Genomic DNA, 24319 nt, shown 5'->3' on the forward strand with positions numbered 1-24319 from the left:
TGTAAGCAATCCTCCTCCCTCAGCCTCCTGAGTAGCTGCGACTACAGGTGCCCATCACAAAGCCCAGAATTTTCTATTATTATTTTCTATTTTTAGTAGAGACAAGGTCTCACTCTTGCTTAGGCTGATCTTAAACACCTGAGCTCACGTGATCCTCTGACCTCAGCCTCCCAGAGTGCTATGATTACGCATGAGCCACCATGCCCAGCCCCACTTTTTTCTGATTAATATGAAGGGACAAATAACTAGGCCACATTTCTTTCATTCTTTTTTTTTTTTTTTTTTTTTGGCCGGGGCCAGGTTTGAACCCTCCACCTCCGGTATATGGGGCCAGTGCCACAAGCACCGCCTTTTTTTGTGTGTGTGTGACAGAGTCTCACTGTCACCCTTGGCAGAGTGCCGTGCGTCACAGCTCACAGCAACTTCAAACTCCTGGGCTTAAGCAATTCTCCTGCCTCAGCCTCCCAAGTAGCTGGAACTACAGGTACCCGCCACAGTGCCCAGGTATTTTTGGTTATAGTTGTCATTGTTGTTTGGAAGGCCCAGGCTGGGTTCGAACCTGCCAGCTCCAGTGTATGTGGCTGGCGCCCTAGCCGCTGAGCTACAGGCTCTGAGCCTAGGTCACATTTCTTGCATTTGTAAGGCAAAATCTAAGTTGTAGCTATGTCCCTCACACAGGAAGTGTGCCATACAAGCTCACATTGCTCCCTCTAGAAAGGAACTCGCCTACCTCCCTTCTTCTTGAATTCAATTGAAGTCAAGTCAGCACATTGTTGATAATCTGTAATTTTCAAATTAGTATGGAATACATGTTATGCCTGTCTTTCCATTCTTGTGATACTTTCTTCAGGAGAGTGTTCTCCAGATTCATCCAAGTTGTAACAAAGGATACAAAATCACCATCTTTTTATGGTTGAATAGTATTCCATGGTATACATATACCACAGTTTATTAATCCATTCATATTTTGAAGGATATTTGGGGGTTGTTTCCACATCTTTGCAATTATAGATTAGGCTGCTATCGATACTGCATATGTCCTTATGGTAAAATGACACTTTTTCTTTTGAGTGGAAAAGATATTTGCAAACTACTAATCTGACAAATGGCTAATAACTAGAATTCAAGCACATCAACAAAAAAAGAGCAAACAACCCCATTAAAATCTGGGCAAGAGACATGAGCAGAGTCTTTTCTCATTAGGACAAATGGCCAAGAAACTCATGAAAAAATGCTCATTGTCTCTATTCATTAGAGAAATGCAAATCAAAACCACTTTGAGATTATCACCTAACCCCAGTGAGAATGGTCCACATCACAAGGTCCCAAAACAATAGATGCTGGTGTGAGTGTGGAGAGAGGGAACACTCTTACACTGTTGGTGGGACTGCAAGCTAGTACAGTCTTTATGGAAAGAAGTATGAAGAGTTCCCAAACAACTAAAAGTAGACCTTCCATTATATCCAAAAATCCCATTACTAGGTATCTACCCCAAAGTCCAGGAACTTTTTGATGAACTCTTCCACAACTTCTACTGGAAGTTCATGGGATTCACCATACTAGACTTTCTAGGAGATCTCATATTGCAGTTTAAATTTCTTGAGCCAACCATTTGATGTTTGGAAATCTGTCCCAAATTCCCATCCCAATTTTTTAGCCACTTCTTGGATCATTAGCCCAGAGATTTTGGTGTTAACTCGCCTCAGATGTTTGAAGCAGCTTAATGTGGCTTGGTTGACTTCACCAAGGGAAGTTTTCCTCCTTTTCTGTATGTAGTAGGTCTCTGCTTTCCTTATTATATCTCTAAATATTCATGTTTACATTTTTGGATGCTGCTAACTGTGGCCTTGCTAACACCCAAATGTTCTGTTATCTTTCTTTGGTTGCTTCGTTCCAGAAAATGTAGAAGATCAACCTTTTTCTTTAATGTCAGCTCTTTGAGTTCTCTCCTTTGGGCCATCATGTGTCAATTAACTGTAAACTTTTTTGGTAATTATAGAATATACCTACAATTCAGACCAGTCCTTCACATTGAAAAATATCTTCCACTACCTGTGATAAACAATGGAATGTTAGGCCCAATCCAATACATGGTAATAATAAATCATGAAAAAAGAATTTATATTAAAGAAAAAATAATACAGGTAAGGGGCAAAGCCCACATTTTCTACCCCTTGGTATAGAGTGGACTCAACTGGTCAAGTTATAGAGGGTAAATTAATATTGTGTGTCATAGTCCAAGTGGTCAAGATACAACTTAAAGAAGTAGTTAATATATATACAGGTCAGTCTTCCACTGAGCACATGAAAATTAGGTCAACCTAAGGGGGTGTTAACTATGGAGATTCTACTGTATGTAGTTTGAAATCTTATTGATTTTCCAATACAAGTTAATATTATAGAATTTTTATTTAACATCTTTATTTTATATTAATCACTTTTATCTTACATTGTAAATCTTAGCTCCTGATGGCATTAACATAAGTATTTATTTGCATTATAATAAAATAGACATAAAATAATCATAAAAGCATAAAATATCAATAACGCTATCAATAATTAGACTATTAAAAACAAAGTTTAAGATTTCCTTATAGCACTATTTATCCTTCAATTATAGCTCATTAAGATGTACAGTAAAAATATTATGTTCTTAGGTAACTTGAAATAATTTTTTTCTTCTAATACTTCTATAAGCTAACATATATTGAACAATTCTTATATACCAGGTACTCTGCTAAGTACTTTTATATGCGTTTTCTCATTATCCTTATAATAATCTACTAAATATTATTATCCCCATTTAATAGATGTAGAAACAAAGTTTCTAAGAGAAAAAACAACTTGCCTAAGGATACAAGTCATACTTAAGATTTAACCCAGGTCTGAATAACTCCAAAGGCCAACATCTTAACCACTGTGATACTCTGCCTACAAATTTTACTTTCACTTGCAAACCTAATCTAGTCTTTAGCACATAATTGCCATTTGCTATTGAGCATATCCCCTTTGATGTGCCTCTATGCAAAGCAACCACTAAAGACCTTGTGGCCTGGAGTCTTAGAGCATAGGCCATCAATTAAGGACACCTAGGCAATGATTTTCGCACCACTAAAAATTTAGTAATGGCAACCCTATTCACAATGGAACTGTAGACTGGTGAAGGAGGTCTCATCAAGACTTGAAGCATTTAAGTGGATATAAAATTTTTAAAGTAATTTAGAGGAAAAAGTATAAAAGTTAAACAAAAAATAAGTAATTAGGTAAATTAAATTAAAATAAATTTATTTAGTAAAATAGATTAAATTAAATAATAAAATAAATATAAGCCATAGTAAATTTAGAATAAAAGTAGATATTTAACAATCATGGCAGAATTGAGGCTAGTTACCTAAGTCTCATCAAAGTCTCAGTTTATGAATACCCATTTTTATCATTATACCTTGCCACCTCTATACAATTTCTCCATAACGCAAATTATTCCAGAAATAAAATCCAACTATAAGTAATCCTCAACTTTTATACACTACACTTTTAAATAACCTAAACATTTGTTTATGAATTGTTACATTAAGATATGTAAATTGCTTTTCTTATGCCAAATTAAGACATGCCTTCCTCAGCTGATGACAGGTTTGTTCTGAGTTTCTATAGAGTGGTACTGCCTCCCAGCAGATCACTTTCACATGGGTCATCATTTTTATCTGTACTTTAGTGTTTATGTAATTATGTAAATATTTCAGTGCATTCTGCCTTTTTTTAATGAGCAGAAAACAAACAGAAAATGATGATACTTATGAAGTATAAGAGTAAATACAAGATGAGAAAAATCACAAGGCAGCCCAAAATAGCAAATCTTTTGCTTCAATTGATATATCGGACTTAAAGTGTTCAACTGTTTTCATTTGCATAGGTAAAAAACATTAAAAAAGCACAAGTAGGGGCGGCGCCTGTGGCTCAGCGGGTAGGGCGCCGGTCCCATATGCCGGAGGTGGCGGGTTCAAACCCAGCCCCGGCCAAATTAAAAAAAAAAAAAAAAGCACAAGTAAAATTTCTAAAAAAAAATCCTCAAAGGGTATATCTCAAAAGCAAGGTGAAATTTAACATTATACAATGTTTTTCAGCTCTCAGGAATAGAAGAAAGCAGGTTAATCTCAATATTTAATTTTCAGACACATATTTAAGAGTCCATGAATGCACAAAAACTACCTGGGATTCTTGGCACTTCTGTCCAGAGAAAGTTAGCAACTTGTTTATGCAATGTCAGGCTTCATGAACTAAAACAACAATCCAATGTATTTGAATAAAGATGCTTGTGTATTTTTACGACATATCATAATAAACATCCATTGACCATGTGGTTCCAGGGAGATCCTAAGGAGAACATTAATGACTCGCATATTTACTTCTGCCATTCTTTCCTAATACAAAAAAGGATGAAATCTGCAACAGCAAAGGCTACACTAAGAGTAAATCTTAAACATTACCTTGAACATTTACTCAAAAGTAAAACTGATTATCCAAAAATAAGTGGGGAAAGGCTTTATTTAAAGCTTGTTAGTTTATTTTTACTTCAAAGCAACTTTTAAAAGCAGAGAGAAAGGAACCTAGACTGATTGTGGGTCTGCAGTCTCTGAACGTGGAGCAGACTCCCTTCTTCCTCCCAGTCCTCTCTGCTCTCACCACATAGATCCTCTTACCCCTGCTTTTGGGGATCTGGTTTCCTTCTTCACTCCAATCTCATCTGCTTTCTGCCTTTCAGAAGTCCATCAAGATTTATTATCCTTTGAAGATACCTTTTTTGGTTTTTAGTCCTGATAAAAATTTACCTATTTATTTTTCAAAATAGTTTTTCCTTCATTTCTAGGAATTTTGAGAGAGAGTGAAAAGAAATCAGTTAGAGTGGACAATGAAACTGGAAGGGTAGCAGGAAGTCACTATGTGGGACCCTGGACATTTTATTATGAAGTTTCTATATTATTCTGTTATGAGACAGGGCTCAAATTGACAGCAAGGGAAAAAGGGACTTCATCAAAGGTCTTTGTTGTTTTGTTTTCGTTTGGTTTTTTGTTGAGACAGAGTTCCACCCTATGCCCAGAGCAGAGTACAATGGCGTCATAGCTCACTGCAACCTCAGACTCAGGCTGTGGGCATCCCGCTGCCTTAGCCTCCGGAAACTGCTGAGATTACAGGTGCTCACCGCGGTGCCTGGCTGGGTTTTTCATTTTTTTTAGGAGTTGGGGTCTCACTCTCACTCAGGCAAGTCTCAAACTCTTAATTTAACTTATGGCACCAATTTGTGGAATGAATAGAAGAGTGGGAAGGCTGCTGCAGAGGTTCAGGTGAGAAGCTGTACTTTCCTTTGCTAGGGCAGATGCAGCTGAGGTGAAGCACTGGGAGATTATGGGGGGCTAAAGAAAGGAGGATAAACATGTACTAAGGCCTCTCTTGACAGGGCAGGAGAGAATTCTCCTTCTGAGGCTCCTGTTCTTCTGTTCCCATCTTCTACTCCCCTTTCTTGGCCTTGAGAAATTCAGAACAATACACTACTAACCAGTATGCCATATTTGGTGCTAAAAAGCTTTTACGAAATTTTCTGAGAACCTAAGTACAACTTCATTAGTAGCATTACTTATGTAAAAACATACCCAGAAAAATTCAAATCACCAACTAAAAATTGTAACTGTAAGACGGCCAGTACGTGCCAGAAACTGTGCTAAACTCTTTGAATGAAAAATATCTTTTAATGGCTGGGCACAGTGTCTCACACCTATAATCCTAGCACTCTGGGAAGTCAAGGTGAACAGATGGCCTGAACTCAGGAGTTTGAGGACAGCCTAAGCAAAAGCAAGACCCTCCCCCACCCCCCATTCGTTTCCACTAAAAATAGAAAAACTAACCAGGCATTGTGGCAGGTTCCTGTAGTCCCAGCTATTCGGGAGGCTGAGGCAAAAAGATTGCTGAAGCCCAAGAGTTTAAGGTTGCTGTGAGCTATGATACCATGCCACTCTCCCCAAGGTGACAGAGTGAAACTCTGTCTAAAAAAAAAAAACAAGAAAAATATCTCTAGATCCACACTACAACCATATAAGGAGAATATTATTGTTTTTCCTACTTTATAAAGAAAATATACTTTAGAGACATTAAGTAACTTGCCTAAAATTGAGCTAGTAAATGGGAGAGCAGGTATTTGAACCCTGGTCTATCTGAGTGTAAAAGTCACAAACTTAACCAGTATTTTTTTGAGACAGAGCCTCAAGCTGTCGCCCTGTGTAGAGTACCAGAGCTTCACAGCTCACAGCAACCTCACTCCTGAGCTCAAGTGATTCTCCTGCCTCCACCTCCCAAGGAGCTGGGACTACAGGTGCCCATCACAACACCTGGGCGAGCCCAGGCTGGATTCAAACTCGCCAGCTCAGGTGTATATGGCTGGCACCTTAGCCGCTTGAGCCATAGGCGCTACTTCTAAATCAGTATTTTTCAGCGGGACTGGATGCTACTGACATCTAGTCAATAGAATAATTCTTATCCCATACCTCTGACTTTTCCAAACCCATCAAGAAGATGGTGTATTCATTGAGAACAATTATATTGTGATATTAACAAATCTCCCCATTCTGCAAAGCTCCAGATATAAAAATTAGGACTACTTTGACTAAGCAAAATTTTTAAATAATTTGCATGTTTCATTAACTCATACTTTTTTTCTCACCAAGTTTGCCTGAAAAGTGGTATTTTACCTTTCTATAAAGGTGAATTATACTGACGCTCTAAATTAGTAGTCAGGATTCTTCTATAATTGAAAAATAAAACCGATGGTGCCAAAGTGATCTAGAAACAAACCTGAAGGTAAGAGTGACAATATGTATCCTCTTCGAGGAAGCCTCTGGATGTAGGTATAAACAAGATTATCTTTAAAACTAACTTTCAGAAGCAAGACAGGGCAGATGACAGTATTTTAACTAAGGCAGGGGTATAATGAAACATTTTGGGGTGATGGATATGTTCACTTTCTTCATTGTAGTAAAAGTCCACAGGTGTATAGATGTATCACAACTTATCAAACCATACACTTTAAATAATGTCCAGTTTATTCTATACCAATTACACTTCAATTTTGTATTTAAAAAACAAAAATAAATTTCTAGGGCCTGAAAAGCAAAGCAATAATATAACTATTATCTCCAAAAAGTTCTAGAAAAAGATTAGGCTACTATGTAATATGATAGAAGGTTCGAAGAATATAATGAAGTGACTAATTCACAATTCCTTTCAAAAAAGCAGGGCAGGATTGCAGAAAGTAAGTGACAAAAATACTAACACACCCAAATTCAAAAGATGGGGATTTACTTTGCTCAGACCCCCTTTTCCCAATTCAGATCAACAGCAGGCAGTGAGGCAGGGCTAGAGTAGAAACCAGAGTTGTGCTATGCACACATCCAATCCCAGAGGTCAGAAACTGGACCCCTCCTGCCAGAATGATGTGCATGACTACGGACTGCCGTGTTTGGTTTGGTTCTCATTGTTTGAAAAATATCTTTTGAATTAGTTACCAACATTTAAAAATGCAGAGATTTTTCCCTCTGAATCTAGACTTTTTTTAACATTTGAGCCCATGTCTCAAACCTGGCCATAGGCCAAGCACTCTGGTCAGCCACAGACCCCTGGACTCAGTCTTCATATTGTCGTCTCTGGCAGCTCAACCTACTTACATTACCACCCCTATCCCCACCCCACCCCCACATCCACAGATGTTTGAGTTTGAAGTTCTTGCCCTAAGGCTGTAAAGATTTTCCCTAAGCTGCTGCTTTGTTTTGTTTTGATACTATCTATGCGCTTATCCCCCACATGAAAGTGAATTGTCCTTAATTAGAGGTGTAACTCTCACTACAAAGGATAGAGAAATTTCCTAACTAGGCAGCCAGTGGCAGCAAACAAGAAGCTAGACTTCACCATACCTTTTTTTTTTTTTTTTGTGGAGACAGAGTCTCACTTTATGGCCTTCGGTAGAGTGCCGTGGCCTCACACAGCTCACAGCAACCTCCAACTCCCGGGCTCAAGCGATTCTCCTGCCTCAGCCTCCCGAGCAGCTGGGACCACAGGCGCCCACCACAACGCCCGGCTATTTTTTGGTTGCAGTTTGGCCGGGGTGGGGCCCGAACCCGCCACCCTCGGCATATGGGGCCGGCGCCCTACCGACTGAGCCACAGGCGCCGCCCCACCATACCTTTTTAGAGACAGACTAATAATAAAAACAAATCCTGAAAACTGGTCCTTGGTACATTAGTTTACAACTTCAGTGAAGAAACTTCTGACATATAATTTCCCTCCTGAAGATCCTCGCCTGCTCCGGCCTCCTTGTCTCCCCCTACACACAAAGGGACACACAGTCCCTGCTCCCTTTCTAATCTTCTCCTCCCCCATTCTGCTAGGTCCCCGAAATGGTAATAGGAGATGAAGTCTTGCTATGTTGCCCAAACTGGTCTAGAAAATGCCTGGCCTCAAGTAATCCTGCCACCTAGGCCTCCCAAAGGGCTGAAACTACAAGCCAAGAACCACCACAGTGGCCCCTTTTACATGATTATTACCAAATAGAAGGAAAGGAAAAAATGTTCTGAAATTTGTTTAAATTATTAAGAAACTCCCAATTAACACAGTCCTCAATATTTCATAATTTGTGATTGTTTGATTGTGGTTTGGTTTTAAGATTATCTTCTTGCTCTCTAGACACAAGTAGTTTCCTAAGAAAATTAATAGTGTAAACAAATGATTTGAAGTACCAAGAAAGCATCTGTTTACATTCAGATAATTAATGTGCTAATTCTTATCTCTTAAATTAAAGCGGGGCACCTAAGGACTTTTCTAAATAATACTTCATTAGCCTAATAATGAGTATATATATTGAAATAATAAAATGGACATCTGTTTTAAAACATTCCTTCAATTTAAGCCCTTTATTAAATCAAACCAGTTTTCATACCTTAGTTTCAATTACTGAGGTTTTACACAGCAACCAAATAAAACAAACAAAAAAAATCCTTCATTGAAATATAAAACATACAAAACTTTCTATTCTTACCTTTGATGTTCTCCATTCCCAGCCATCACCAATTTGTTGCGAATGTTTAATGAATTCTGCACAATAATGCTGGAATGCTTTTTCTCCAAAAAACTCATCTCCTTCCATGTTCAGTGATAACTGCAATATAAAAGCTAAGTATTAGCATCAAATGTAGAATGAATATCAAAAGAAATTCTGCTGACTTATTCCTTCAAATAAACCAAAATTTGAGATGCAGAACGAAAAATAACCTCAGGGCCACTCCAAAAACTATTATTGTTTTTTCTATTTTTTCACTCTTTCCATGTTTTTTTATTCAGATGAAAATAGGATCAACATGAAAACTCAGAACCTAGATTTGTAACAAATATGTATATAGTTTTTTATAATGAAAGACTAATGTTGAATACAATAAAATTTTGTTATATTTTAGCAGGACATATATTTAGCAAAAAGTTTAGTTTGTCCATAAGTTTAGTATGAAAAGCTTAATTTTTCCTACTTCCTCTAAGTTAACGCTTCCATACAACCTCCTTAGAACTTCCTTCTCTACTTCCTACCTTAAGACCTATTTTAATAGTGTTACAGCAGTTAGTGTGGCAAAGCTATTCTTTACACTTTATTAGAAAGTTCAAGTCACTAACAAATGATGTTCTAAAGGCTCAAATTGTTTCTAGAGATATAAGGTTATCTTATAATAAATCACCTTTTAATTACTTGACCAAATCTACAAACATGGCATATCATGGAATATTTATGTATTTTTAATTCAAGTCTGTCAAAAATATGAAACATTATTTATAGAAAGAAAATTCCAGAGCAGAAAGGAAACACATAGATCACGTAATTCAGGCCTCTCAATGAGAAAATTCAGACCAAGTGAATCCCCACATTCCCTCAGTAAGGATAAGTGTCATCAGAACTACTGCTTATGTTGGACACTGTGCCCAACACTTTATGTCCTCACACAACCCACAGGGTGATGTTATTTCCATTCCTCAGTTGAAAATGAGAATGTAATCTGCTCAAGAATAGAAACAATAGAAAAATATATATATAAATAATACAAAAAAAATACAAACGAGAAAGGACTCAAATTCTCATTTGGCTCCAGGACCAAAGATCTGTCTATACTAACTGATTCGCAAACCAATGCTATTCTTGGTTATTCAAATTTGGTATAAGCTATAAAAGAATCTGTTTAGTTATCCAACAAATATATATGGATATCTATTAAGTAGTAGGCACTGTGCATGGGGAAAATTACAAAAATAAAAGCATATATAGTCCTTGCCTTGTAAGAGCTCATATTCTAATGAAAGAAGATAAGCAATACAAAATAATTACAATGGAAACTCTCTTTACCAACCTCCATGCAACCAACTTGCTAGATTAATAGACACAATGTCCAGTTCTTCTATAAAACACTGACATCTACGGCAAGTTGCCCATGAAGAACCTCTGCTCTATCAGTTCACTGTACATTTACAAACCAGATCCTTGCATCATAAATCTATACTTGAATTAAATGTTAAACAAACCGAGCCAATAAAATATAAGTAAAAAAGAAAGAGTACTGTTATTCCTATCATTGAATGTCTTGGAAAGACTCAAAGACTTTGTTTTCTCTGTAAGAAAAACAAACTGCTGTTGAACTAAGTATGGACAATGCAACTGAAAAGACTGGTAAGGAATGAGACACAGGTGAGAGAAAGATACAAACAGATTTCCTAGCTTTCTACCTTTATAGGTGGTGGTACACTGACTGAAGCTGAGCTCCCCGGAGGAAGAACAGATTGCAGGTTAAGAGATGGGTTTAGTTTGGCCATATTGAGTTTGAGTGAGAAACACCCAGGTAAACAGATCAAGCAGGTATTTTGAGAGGAGTCTTGAACTCAAAAAGAAATCTGAGTTGGAAATGTTGATTCTAAATGAGTATTACATAGATGGTAACAGAACCCACTTCATCATTCAGAGAGAGAATAGGAAGAGAAAAGTGAAATGGAGCAGCCAGATAAATAGTTTTTCCAACTGTATGACGATCCTAACATAACTTCAAGAGATAGATACTAAATTTTAAAAATTTACTTTAATTCATAAAGAATACTAACATGTTTAGGAATATTTTAAAAATTACAATAAACTCTTACTTAATAACAAAATTGAACTAAGTAAAAACTCTCCATTCCCTAAACCCTCCATTTACTTGAGGTTTACTGAACTATTGAAAATGTTAGTGGAAACATAAAATTTCATTCAATAGCCATAGCTTATCTAATTAACAGTACTGTGCTACTAGCAAGATGATTGAACATGAAAACACTAATTAATACTTGGTTGAATACTTTTTAAATTATCTAAGGACTAGGCTTTGCTGAAGGATGTTACATCCAATAATACAAACACTTACAGCTTGATTACAAAATTAGGAACTATGCTATATTAAAAAGATATCCATCTCAACTTGAATCATCATAATGTTCCATAATGAAATATCACGGAATAATTATTGTTTCTTTGCTCAAGAATATTTCAGCTCGGAAATGTAAATATAATTCAATCAACATTCTTATGTGCACTTGTGAAGTTGTAATACTCTCTGGTCCTCTAGCAGGTCCACACCTTAGTAGAGGAAGAAATTAGAATCTCAGAACTCCCTATTATAAGATAGCTGAAAATACGGTCAAAAACAGAAATAACCACAACTGTGGATTTTAAGCAATACTGGCAAGTCCTTATTTTGCACATGAAAAACCTAAGACACGTGAACTGCCTGTGTTTCCAGACAATAAGTTATTTTAAACTAAATTCAGACTAGAAGTGACAACAGAACATAGGTGAACTCTGGGTAAAAAGATGAATTTCAATTCTCAGCTCATCCTAAACAATGAACCTCTCATTTCTAATTATAAATTGAAGTCAGAAATGAGTCAAACTCCGTGTGTCATAAAGTATAAGTTGTTAATACATTTTGCTTGAGTATTACTCTGGCTCAACAGCTGTTTGATTTTTTTTTTATGTTCAATCAAAACTTTTTTTTAATGTCTTCAGCAGAGGCTAAAGATCACAAATACAGAATAATTTTCCTCACCAAGTAAAAGAAGTCTTTCCAAACTATCAAATAGCTCTCAGACTAGTCAGTATGAAGAAGCTTATTCCGCTGCTGCTCAAACCTATCTTTTCAGAAAAGCAGCCCTAGTGAATTCTAATACTGTGTATAATGATTGTTAAAATGATCTTTTTTAATTAAAAACAATTTTTTTTGCTACCACTCTCCACATGTTTATGTGGTTTTTAATATAATGTGTATGGAACTAATTTTTTGTGGGTTTTTTGGTCAGAGACATTTCTTTTGAGGAATCTATAATCAATGTGTGTCAGAGTCATAATGAAACTAAAACACTATGAGAAACATAACTAAATTTCCTGAAACTTAAGATCATGTACAAAAATGTGATTACCATAGAACATGCTCTGCATACATTTAAACGTTAAAAATCAGTTTTGACTATTAAAGTAGGCTGCTTCCTCTACTCTTGTTCCTCCTAGCAACAACTTCACATTATTTATGACTCTAAATATAGACTCTTTCCTTAAAAACATGCAATAACTAGCCAGGAGATACAAATGTCAACCTGTTACCTTTATGGCAATTTGCCTTGAATTCATTTATTAATCACTTACCTAGCAAGATCCTTGGACAGTGGTCCTCAAGTTTTAGACAGCAAGGAAGAACCCAGGGTGAAAATTTAAACGTGAAATTTTAGGCCCTGGCCAGAAAGATTATCTGATTCTGAACCCTTCAAAATTAGCACTTTTAATTACGGCCAGGGATTTTTTTGATGAGAAATCATGGTAGAAAACTGAGACAATAGATGAATCATTTTAAAAGAGTTGGTGAAAGACTTGAATCTCAAGGCATTTGGCAGCCTTAGTAGGGCACAGAAGGCATGGCCCTGGGCAAACCAACATATAGCACTAAGAAGCATCAAGAGAGGATGTCAGAGTCTTGACAGTAGCTGACCAGCTGGGCTCAGTTCTTTCTCCTTCCCCGTCCCATTGAAATATATATCCCAAATTAAAGTTTAAACAGAAGGCAACATTACATTTAGAATAGAAATGAGAGGTCTCTACTGGTAGCTAGTGCTTCTTTTGACTTCTGTAGCACCAGGTCCAGTTAGGAAAAGGGTAAGAAGGCATTTCGCTCTCCCCTATTCTGTATCCCCTTCAAAGAAACAGATCCTGAGTCCTGAGCTGCCTTACTGGTTTGTAGCACCCATTGGTAATTCTCTTTCAATGCAATATGAGGGGCCAGTGGGACACTAAACACTGCACAGTGAGTGATGGGCAGCTGCGGAACAGAATGAGCCCTCAGAACAGAGGGAACAGAGAAATGAACAGAAACTGGGGAAAAAATCAAATCAGTATTTTAGTGTATACACATGAGATGTTCTCCAAAGACACAGAAGAAAAAGGACCAAGTGGGAATGGTGCATATTGATTGAAAGGAAGGACAAAGAACACAATCCAACCTACAAATAACCATTGTTTTCGGAATGAAATCATAACTGAATGTACCATTGAAAAAATGTTCCTAAGCTGGAAAAAACAAAAAAGATTAATTAGATTTACCCACAAATTAAAAGGATTCACTGTTTCTGAAGAAAACTGTTGGAAAGTAACCTATGCCTAAACACAGCCTAGTAAAATATCTTCACTTGAAAACTAGAAAGAAAAAAGAAGAAACCAAAATCCAGGCAAAAAAACAAAAACAAAAAAAGTTGGGGTGGCACCTGTGGGTCAGTGGTTAGAGCACTGGCCCCATATACCAAGGATGGCAGGTTTGAACCTTGACCTGGCCAAACTGCAACAGCAACAAAAAAAAAAAAAATAGCCAGGCGTGGTGGGAGCCTGAGTCCCAGCTACTCGGGATGCTGAGGCAAGAGAATCGCCTAAACCCAAGACCTGGAGGTTGCTGTGAGCTGTGACCCTACAGCATTCTACTGGGGGCAACAAAGTGAAACTTTGTCTCTAAAAAAAAAAAAAAAAAAAAAAAGTTTACCTACAAAGGAACAAAACTCAGGATAGCATCTGCCATCTTTTCCCACAAAGTGAATGCCAGAAAATGACAGAGCAAGGTCTAGGATGTCTCAGTAAGTCAGTATCTTTGTATCTTAAAATCAGGAACAGGCATACCATAAACATTAAACTTATAATGAACAAAAGAAAAATTCAAAAATTAAATGACCTTATTCTACACATCTCTATCTCTTTATAGTACATAGTACCTTCCCTCAATTCAACTTTCAAGCCTATTCACCAATTGGACATTTTTTTTTAAGAGACAGGGTCTTGCCATGGTGCCCAGGCTGGACTCAAACTCCTGAACCAACTGGAGTTTCTCTTTTCCCACTCAAAGAGATTTAAATAACACTTAATCTTTTTTTTTTTTTGCAGTTTTGGCCAGGGCTGGGTCTGAACCCGCCACCTCTGGCTTATGGATCCGGCACCTTACTCCTTTGAGCCACAGGTGCCGCCCATAACACCTAATCTTTGTGGCACTAATATTATTACTTTTTATAAAAGATTTTTTTTTATATATAAAACAAGACTTATCTCCAAGCACATGAGAGAAACTGTTTCACCAGTAGGGATGACTCGAGCTGATCCACCAGCTCAAATTATTTTGCTGCCTTTGAATAGTGGAGACCAATAGAACAAACTCTGGTCAGCACATATGCTAATTAGCCCAGAACTAGGAGCTAATAGGGTATGACCTTGGCCAAAAATATCCAACAAATAAGAAGTTACAGAAAAAATCAGCATGCTATCAGAAGCTACAGACTCAGTGCCAGTCTGAATATAGATGACAGAGCAACGTGTCTTTAAAATATGGCCATGTGCCATTATGTTTCTTGGGGAAAAAAGTAAGTAGGCATTTTTGTAATGCAAAAGACATTCTCTTTACGTGTGTGTGCGCGCGCGCCGCACACGCACAAGTCTTTGTTCAGAGATTAGATTATTAAGCCTTCTATTTCCACAGGTTTTTCATTCATTCCCTCACCACCTACAACACTCTAAACTTGATATGTGTATCCTCCTAGGAAGGAATGTCAAACTCTTCCTGGGAAAATCAGAGAAGACTTCAAAAAAAGGAGTTCTGAAGACATGAATTCAATTCTTGAAGAACTTAATTTTGAAATTTGAATAAGGGCCTAGCAGATGGAGATAAAGACACTCCAAAAAGAAAACAAAGCAAGATGTTTTTTTAAATAGCAGTGGTGACACAGCCCGGCTGAAATGAGTATGGGCAAATAAGATCCAATTGTTCCAGACTTCGGGGGGACCCACTCTCCAATGGGGTTTTTAGGATTGTACTGCGTTGTCAAAAATAAAGAGTTACAGTTTCAATAGAGCCATTTAGTGCTACGGAACCAAGTATAATAAATGCCCTACTACGTTCAGGACAATCCCACACAATGAAAAGTTACCCATAAAAATGCTAGTAAAGCCCCCCTTTGGTGAAATACTGGTAAGTAGGTTTGGGATTAACAAAGCCTGGAGAATTTAGGGCTTCTCAGAGTATCCTTTTTAGTCTGCAATCACAACCAGCATTTCACTTACTAAATATTTATTTCCAAGTGCTAAAAGATAAACTTAAGGCACATTCAAATGTAAAAGTTCATTTGAACAGTGATTTTAATGAACTGGCAGCTCCAGAATGCAAGCAGTTTGAGGCTCTGAGAAAGGAGCACAAGGAGAAAGCTTTTGTAGAGTGAACAGAGAAGCAAAGCAAAGAAACTATTTGATTGGATAAAGTAGGTCAGTAGGCCTTGTTTGAATCATCCCAGGAGGAAGTCCACAGTTAGTTTCTGGTTTCTCATTGGTGACGCTTAAGTTTCTTTTTCCTAGAATATGACCATTTACACTGAGTTAGGTTTAAGTCTGCTTATGCAGGAACCCAGGGCCACTGAAGTCTCACCAGGCAATGGCCACCCAATTAATTATTTTAACACACGAAGATGTGTTTTTGGTGAGGAAGTTGTATGTTTCCTTCTTTCCTTTGACAATCATTGAAGCTCAGAACCTTGTGGCCTACCTTTAACAATTGTGTAACTTTTCACAGTATGTATTTCAGTATAAATTACCCTAATCTCATCTTTTTTAAGCTTCATATTTGATTAATTTATCTTTATTTTTATATGTTATCATGTATATAATATATAGTTTATAAGCTACCCCAAATACTTTTGGAACAAATAGAATCAAATTTAAATCTATATGCAACAGAAGTAAAATAAAAGTGGAAAGAAAACTAAGTAGTGATAGGAGAAAAACATACCTACATTATATGCTAAGCCCCTAGAATCATCCTGAGAGGTTTGAGAAACTTTTAAAAGAAGTATAATACATGGTCTTTCCCTTTAACAGTTTGCAATCAACTTTTTTTCAGAATATACATTCTCAAAATAATCAAATCTTTAAGACTCAAAGTTAAAAGAAATGAGAGAATAAAGATAGCAAAAAAATCAGTGTTTTGAGAATGACCACTGTTTCAATTAGCATGGATCAAAATAATACTTAAAATAGCAGTATTGAGCCCTTACTTTTTATCAAGTATTGTATAACTTAAATTCTTGTGATAATACTATGATACTACAATTACGATGATTTTCTCTATTTTATAGACAAGGAAATTGGGACAGAGAGATAAGTAACTCATCCAAGGTAACACAGCTGCTAAGTGTGGCAATTTTACCTAAGGCAATGTGGAATCCAAGTCTGTTCCCCACAGGAGCTAATTCAACTAATCCTTGAATTGTATGAGGATATAGAGAGGAAGAGATAGAACAGAAAAGGGGACAGAGGATGGGAGTGAACCTAGCACCAAGTTGAAATGGGGCAGAGCAGGTGGGTAAAAAACCTAACTGGAAAGTATAGATTGAAAAATACAGAAAAAGCTGGTGGCGGAGAACAATCCTTCAAATTCCAAGAAAGCTGGACATGGTGGCAGGAGCCATTAGTCCCAGAGATACTTGTAAAGCTGAGGCAGGAAGACAGCTTGAGGCCAGGAGTTTTGAGACTTCACGGTGCTAAACACAGGCCTGTGAATAGCCACAGCACTCCAGCCTGGGCAACATAGTGAGACTCTCTTAAAAATAAAATAAATATTAAACCTCAAAGGATACTCCATTTACATCAGTGAGCAAAAGGAAACCATTGTAGGGTTTGAGCTCATAACAGACAACAAAAAGCTTTCCTCAGAACGGTATTACATGGCAGTGGTAGGAGATAACTCTGACTTCAAAGCTAAACTATCAGTAAGTACTGTTCCTGGATCCTATATCCCATCAAGCACTTCAAGGTTTGGGGTGTCACACTGAACATTTGGAGAAGCCTCTGATTCTGCACAGTTTTCAGCTATTTTTTCCTAATGGAAATGCCTTTAGGGAAGGCGTGTTCTCCATTACCCCACATTCCAAATGTTTTAAACCCAGCAGGGACAGAGCCTTGGGGAGGGGAGTGCCAGAGACTCTCACAAACATTTTTTTGCCACGGATGATCACCAAATAATTTCTACGTTTTTCTTTTTTTATGGTTCCCTGCCTGTATTTATGATACAAACACATCTTCAGGCTTCAAATATAATGATCAAATCTGAAGTCTTGGGCAATCTTACTTAAACTTTACCCTCTTCTTTTTTCTAAGGGGTTGCTCACCTTTCTCAAATATTTACTGGGCATTAAGAACTCCTGTCAAGGTAGGGTTTGTCCCACAACATTTTATCTAACATGATTGATCCATGATGTAACAAAATCTTTATTAACCATATTAAATAAGGAACAGGGGAAACAATCTTGTAAACTTCCATCTCCAACTTTGTCTAGTTTAGAATCACTATTTCCGCTTGTTTCCTCAATGTAAAATATCAGTAACAACTTTAACTCTGCAGTTTACAAGACTTTAATTTTAATTTCTCAATATTCAATATTTTTTTTTCGCCTAGGTTTTCATTTTCTGAAGTTCGCTGTTTGGTCACTGACCCTTCAGAAGTAATGAGAAAGGACTACTTGGGGTCCTATGATGTATCTGAGTACTTACTACACAGGCCTATGTTCTCCCATCCTAAAAAGCATAAAATTAAGCTTTTCCCAGTAAAGAGGGGAAACCATTCTCCAATTATCCATTATAAAAGTTACAAACCTGATTCAAACAAAGTGAGCCTATGGCATAGATTGAACTCACAATGAAGGAGCAAGCTAAATGGTAAAATATGTTCAAAAGCATTTAGGGAACTGAGCATAAACACTGAAGAAAAAAATGATATAAAGATAGAAAAAAGATAAAAATTCAAAATAAATATTGAGAAACTAAAATTAAAGTCTTGTAAATTGCAGTTAAAATTGTATAAGGCAAAAAAAAGAAAAAATCCATAACCTTTAGGAGTACTGTTTTTTTTTTCTCCCAATCAGAAATAGTTTGCGTACTGATCTGTCAAAAAGATGTAAATGCAAATCTTGGGTCCTCATCAATATTACATCCAACAAAATATAGTCCCCTCGTTAACTAAATCATCTTCATGTGAGCCTGTTAGAGAAGGCTCCATTTTGACTTTGAAAGGACACGTAGCCATCCTTTTGCCTTATTTCCAAGATTTTTGTAGTTTCTACCACCAATTAAAGTGTTACTATAAATCAGTTAAGTATTCCTTTATCACCCTCCAGCCTCTGTGCTGCCAATTCATGACCTTATAGGATATTTGGAGGCTTAAAAAAAATTGCAGGCTATAAATAGCAAGTTTTTCCTCCTACTTCATGGATCTGAAGCCCCTTCAAATTACTTGGTGGTCGGCCACTGGAATCGCCAGTGACATCCTTTGTTTTAACGTTACAGGGACAAAGACTAGCTATCCATTTGCAGAGTTTAAACACAAGGGAGTAAAACACCCACGTCGAGGGCGAGGCCTTTGGGTTGTGTCCCAAGAGCGCAGAGGACACCAGCGGGTGCGCATGACACTAGCCCGAACCCCGGGGCAAAGGGGACGCGGCGCCCTCGCCCTGCCCGGCGCGGCTGCCAGCACACGGTTTGCAGCTCCCGGGCGGGAGCCCCGCTTCTCGGCCTTTTGTTCGGACCTGGGCTATTTCCCGCCCACCCGCGCCCGCGCTTCCTCCCTGTCCGAGGAGAGGGGTGAGGCCGGTGCGGGCAGCAGGCCCGGCAGGCGACGACCGGCCCGCGCTGTGGGAATACTCACCCCGCTCCGCTCGGCCCCTGACCCCGCAGCCCGGCCCGGCGGGGGCGGGGCGGCGGGGCGACGGAACCCGGGGCCGGGGAGGGGAGCGGGGAGAGGCGCCCGGGCACCGCGAGGCTAGCGCCGCGCCAGCGCCCTGAGGGGACAGCGACGGCGGCAGACGAGCGGAGCCGGGGCGCTCAGAGGACCACCACGAGCGACCGCCCCCTCCACCTCCACCGCCGCCGCCGCCGCCGCCGCCGCCTGCGAGCATGCGCACTGAGCTTTCCCGCGCACCGTGGAGCCGCCTAGCGCAGGCAGGTGACGTCTTCCCCGGCGCGCTCCGGCGCGGGGCCGACAGGGGACCGGGGCTGGGACTTGGGTTGGGACTGCAGGAGCTTGGAGGGGAGGGAGGCGACACCTCCGGCCGCCAAGGCCCCGCCTCTCGCTTCACGGGCGGCCCTTCCCCCAGCCACACGTGGGCGGTGCCCTCCGCGGAGCACAAAGGCGGCCCCTTGACTGGCGAGCAGAGGGCGGGCCGCAGCCTGGGAGAGGGTGGGTGCCAGGGTACCCTATACACTAATACAGATCGCCAGAAATCTGAAAAATGAAACCGTGATCGATGGAGAAAGAGTAGATCTAGAACAAGAACGAACGACCTGGTGCCACTGGCATCATCCCGAGAGGTGGGCGCGCCATGGCAGTTACACTCTGCAGAAAGTACGGTACACACCACGATTCAGCACAAGCATGGCTACTCCTTTAAAACTTAAGTATGGAGGGAGAAGTTAGGAACCCGAATATTGACAATAGTACCATCTGCGGCCCATATCTCAGTAGGAAAAAATGTAGCCGCAAAATTGAATTGGGAAATGATGGGAATAAAGACTAGAGAAAAATGTAGGAGTAACAAGGGTGATGGAACTGAAATAGCAGACATCTGAAGGAAAACTAGCATCTGCTCCTTTAAACAGCAAAATTAAATTTGTTGGAAATGCAAAGAGTAAATGCGGGCGAAGAAGTGAAAGGAAAACCTGCCTACAAATTACAGGGCACGGTTTTGATCTTGCAAGAGAGTTTTCTTGATCTTGCAAGAAAACTAAGTGACAGGTGCAGGGGACTATAGGTACTATAGGGACTAGGTACTATACTACCTTTGCAATTTTCTGTGACTCTGTGAACTTAAAAATAAAAGGTGTTTCTTATCTTTCTTTCTTTCTTTTTTTTTTTTTTCCTGAAGATAGGCTACTGATCAGTGGTGATGAAGGGCAAGGGCTGAGGGAACTCAATAGCCAGGAGTTGTGGTGGGCACCTGTCATCCCAGCTACTCAGGAGGCTGAGGCAAGGAAATCTATTGAGTCCAAGACTTTGAGGTTGTGAGCTGTGACACTACAGCACTCAACTGAGGGCGACATAGATGCTATCTAAATTAATTAATTAATTATATGTGTGCAATAGTTTGATTTCCCCTCCCATTTCCTTGAGTCCCTATATAGGGGAAATGAAACTATTGCACATCTCATTGTGGTGATCAAACCAGGTTTGTTTGTCAAAATTCAAAAAAAGGATAAACTTTACTGCATGTAAAATTAATTTAAAATTCAGTTTTTAAAAATATATTACACCTGACTAGAAAAAAAAATATATATATGTACTACTAATGAAAGTGAGCTTCCACTAACGTTTTTGAGCAACTATGGATATAATTTTTTTTTTAAGTACAAAGCAGTTGTTGCCACCCAGCCAGGTTCATCTGCCTGGTGCCCAGGAGAAAGCCAATGTCCAGAGACAGCAGGATTTAAAGCAGAGAAGTGGGGAGGGGAGGAATTTCTCAAACCTACTCCTCTTTTTTTTTTTTTTTTTTTAAGACAGTTTGGTGGATGAATGGTTAGCCAATCAGGGTCTGATAATTGTCTGGCTTCTGGTGGAATCACCGTTTGGGGGCTATTTTTTAAGACGGAATCTCACACGTGCTCTTGGCCAGGGTCTGGGTGGGTCAGCCAATACACTGGAATGCATTTCCTTTAGGGAGGGGATTTAATTGAGTCCGTTCTTGGCCTGCATTGGTCAGTCAATCCACTGGAATCGAGGATCCAGAAGATATCTCAATGACTACCCCTAGATTCTGAACAGATGTTTTCCAGAAAACATCTACACAGGAGAGTTAAGAATCTTTACAACTACCAGATGTGCCCTCTAGAGTAGCAATTATAGAGAAGCAAACAAGGGGACAATGACAAACTATTATCAAGCAAGCAAGGGGATGGCTGAATATTATCATTATGTTAGCTAGGCCTGTTCCTTCACAGAGTTTGGGGCCCTTACTCCAGCTCTTGCCTTGTCCCCCTTCATCAATTTGTAAGGGCAGTTTCACAGTGAGTTCTGAGTGAGAGCTTTAGTGGATGGGTGTCTCCTTCAACTTTAAGTATTTACCTTAAAAACACAAAAGCTTTCACAGGCAAAAATAAGAATGCACTGCTTACATTGTACTTAATATTTTAAAAACACTTCATGCACTAAATCTGCCATATTAAAATAACTTTTTTTTTTTTTTTTTTTTTGGTCAGGAGTGGCTTACACCTGTAATCCTTGCAGTTTGGAAGGACTAGGTGGAAGGATCACTTGAGGCCAAGAGCTTGAGACCAGTACCTGAGCAATGTCTAAAAAAAAAAAATTTTGAGACAAGAGTCTCACTTTGTTGCCCCCCCGAAGAAGTGCTGTGCCATCATAGCTCACAGCAACATCAAACTCTTGGGCTCAACCCATTCTCTTGCCTCAGTCTCTAGAGTAGTTAGGACTACAGGTGCCCACCACACGCCTGGCTATTTTTTAAGTCAGGATCTCGCTCTTGCTCAGGCTGGTCTTGAATCTGTGAGATTGGGCAATCTACCCTCCTGGGCCTCCTAGAGTGCTGGGATTACAGGCATGAGTCACTGTGCCTGGCCATCAAAAAAAATTTTTTTAATTAGCCAGATGTGGTGTGATGTGCCTATAGTCCTAGCTACTTGGGAGAATCCCTTGAGTCCAAGACTTCAGGGTTACAATAAGCTATGATAGCACCATTGTACTCCAGCCTGGGCAACAGAAGAAGACCCTGTCTCTAAAAATGTATACATATTTTTGCACTAGAAATGTTTTAAAGTTTCATAATTCATCTGCCAAAAACAAAGAAACTAAAAAAAATAAATAACTTCCATGTACTTCCTCTCTTCATATCACTCATGGCAAAGAATGGTACTGACCTGTTTATGTATTTACACTACGACACTATAACGTACTTTAGGGAAGCATCTATAATTATAGCATCCTTAACCTCAAGCAAGATTACTCACTAATAATGAGTATCTGTTGAAAGAAACAATGAATTGATGACAAAAAGAGGAAGGAAGCTAAAATTCATTGAATACCTACTATAGTCCAGAAGCTTTATAGCACATAATTGAACCATGATGACCTCATTTTATAGATGTGAAAACCAAGACAAGGGTCATGATATCCTAATTATTAAATACATTTTAGTACTTTATTAGAGTTCTGTGTTACATGTGTAAATGTTGCTTACTTCTAACAGGTCTTGCTTCTGTCAATTTGCATAAAACCACAGTTCCCTGATTCCCCTTCCAACTCTGGCTATTTCTCTTTCTTACTTTCATAGGCTTCATTACACTTTAAATATCCATGTTTCATACAGGGCCTCCTAGAAGTTGAACCTTCTGCTTTTTTGTGTTGTTTTGGCTTTTTGAGACTCATGTAAAATGAAAAATATTCAAAATAGGGTTATCCAAACTGTATTACATTCAATTTCAATTTGTTTTAACCAATGAATACTTTAACTACCAAAAGTTACAATGTAGTAAAATTGTGTCTTGTATGAGATAATTGCAGGATATATTTTTAAATTATTCATAATATCCTTTAGATAATGTGGTCCTATAATGGTAATGTCTTATTTTCTCAATCCTGTCAGTTTTTATTACTTATACATATCCTTTCTAGTCATATCCCCTAGGTCACACCTTGATACAAGGAAAGTAGGAAATGTAGTTTTTAGCTATGGGATCAGTCAAACCTCGACGGGGTGGGATTGTTTTATTATTAAAAGGAAGAAGAGAAGAAGAGAACAAATGGAACAAAAGCTACCTCTGCTGCAGCTTGTGATAGTCAGATCTCTTCCACCACCCTCCAGGAGGTCCCCAGGAAAAGGTAGATGATATAAAAGAGTTAGAGAAGGTAGTGTGATTGGATGGCAGAGATAAGAAACTTGTCTTGAAGCTTTGTAACGCATGAGGAAAAAAGAAAAACAATAGTTGGCAAAGCTATAGAGACAGTAAAAGGATCAGCGGTTACCAGAGTTTGGGGGAGGAAAGGCAAAGAGGGAAGGGATGAGTATGTGGAGAATAGGGCAATTTTTAGGGCAGTGAAACATAATGTATAATACTATAATGGTAGATATGCAGCACTGTACATTTGTCAAAATGGGTATCTCAAAGACAATGAACGAGTTTAGAATCTGATAACATGCATACACATGCATCCTCTTTGCATACCTCCCAGAGTAAAAGCACATAGTTCTCTCTCATCCAGTTCAGTGGGAAAACCAAACACCCTGATTAATATCAGACCACTGCCAGCATGATCCTTTCAGAACACTGAGTTCCCTTGATAAATTTAAAACACAAGTTATAGTTCTCGAATGTCCTCAAATGCTTGTAAGTTAAAAATGTCTAACTAAGAATATTAGAAAATATAGACAAAGCAAATATCAAAATACACTAAATTATTGCAATCCTCGTTCAGATCATTAAAAATTTCCTGAAATGTGCTCTACTTCTCACAGTACAAACTAGACCCTCAAGAATAAGACCCTTAAAACATAAGCACAGCTTGAATTCTATTGCTATGTATTCTTAGCTACAGCACATCATTGCTGCAATTTTGCACTACTGCACTGACGCCTTGCTAGCATCAAAAACTGTACAACTAATTTTCAGTAACCTTCAGAAAAATTTAAGAATTTTTGCTAAGCAAAC

General features: G+C 38.6%; 1 protein-coding gene across 3 annotated transcripts in view; it reads right to left on the reverse strand.

Moving 5' to 3' along the window:
* The window catches only part of ATG10 (autophagy related 10), a 299393-nt gene extending 279942 nt beyond the window's left edge, over positions 1 to 19451 (reverse strand). For all 3 annotated transcript variants that reach the window (XM_053587322.1, XM_053587330.1, XM_053587317.1), the window contains exons 1-2: positions 19314 to 19451; positions 9080 to 9199 (exon numbers count right to left, since the gene is read on the reverse strand). In XM_053587322.1, the coding sequence (XP_053443297.1) occupies positions 9080 to 9187 (108 nt within the window). In that variant the 5' untranslated portion in view covers positions 9188 to 9199; positions 19314 to 19451. The remainder of the gene's footprint in view (positions 1 to 9079; positions 9200 to 19313) is intronic.
* Positions 19452 to 24319: the final 4868 nt, after the last annotated feature.

The sequence above is a fragment of the Nycticebus coucang genome, chromosome 1, assembly GCF_027406575.1.
Source record: "Nycticebus coucang isolate mNycCou1 chromosome 1, mNycCou1.pri, whole genome shotgun sequence".
Taxonomy (NCBI): Eukaryota; Metazoa; Chordata; class Mammalia; order Primates; family Lorisidae; genus Nycticebus; species Nycticebus coucang.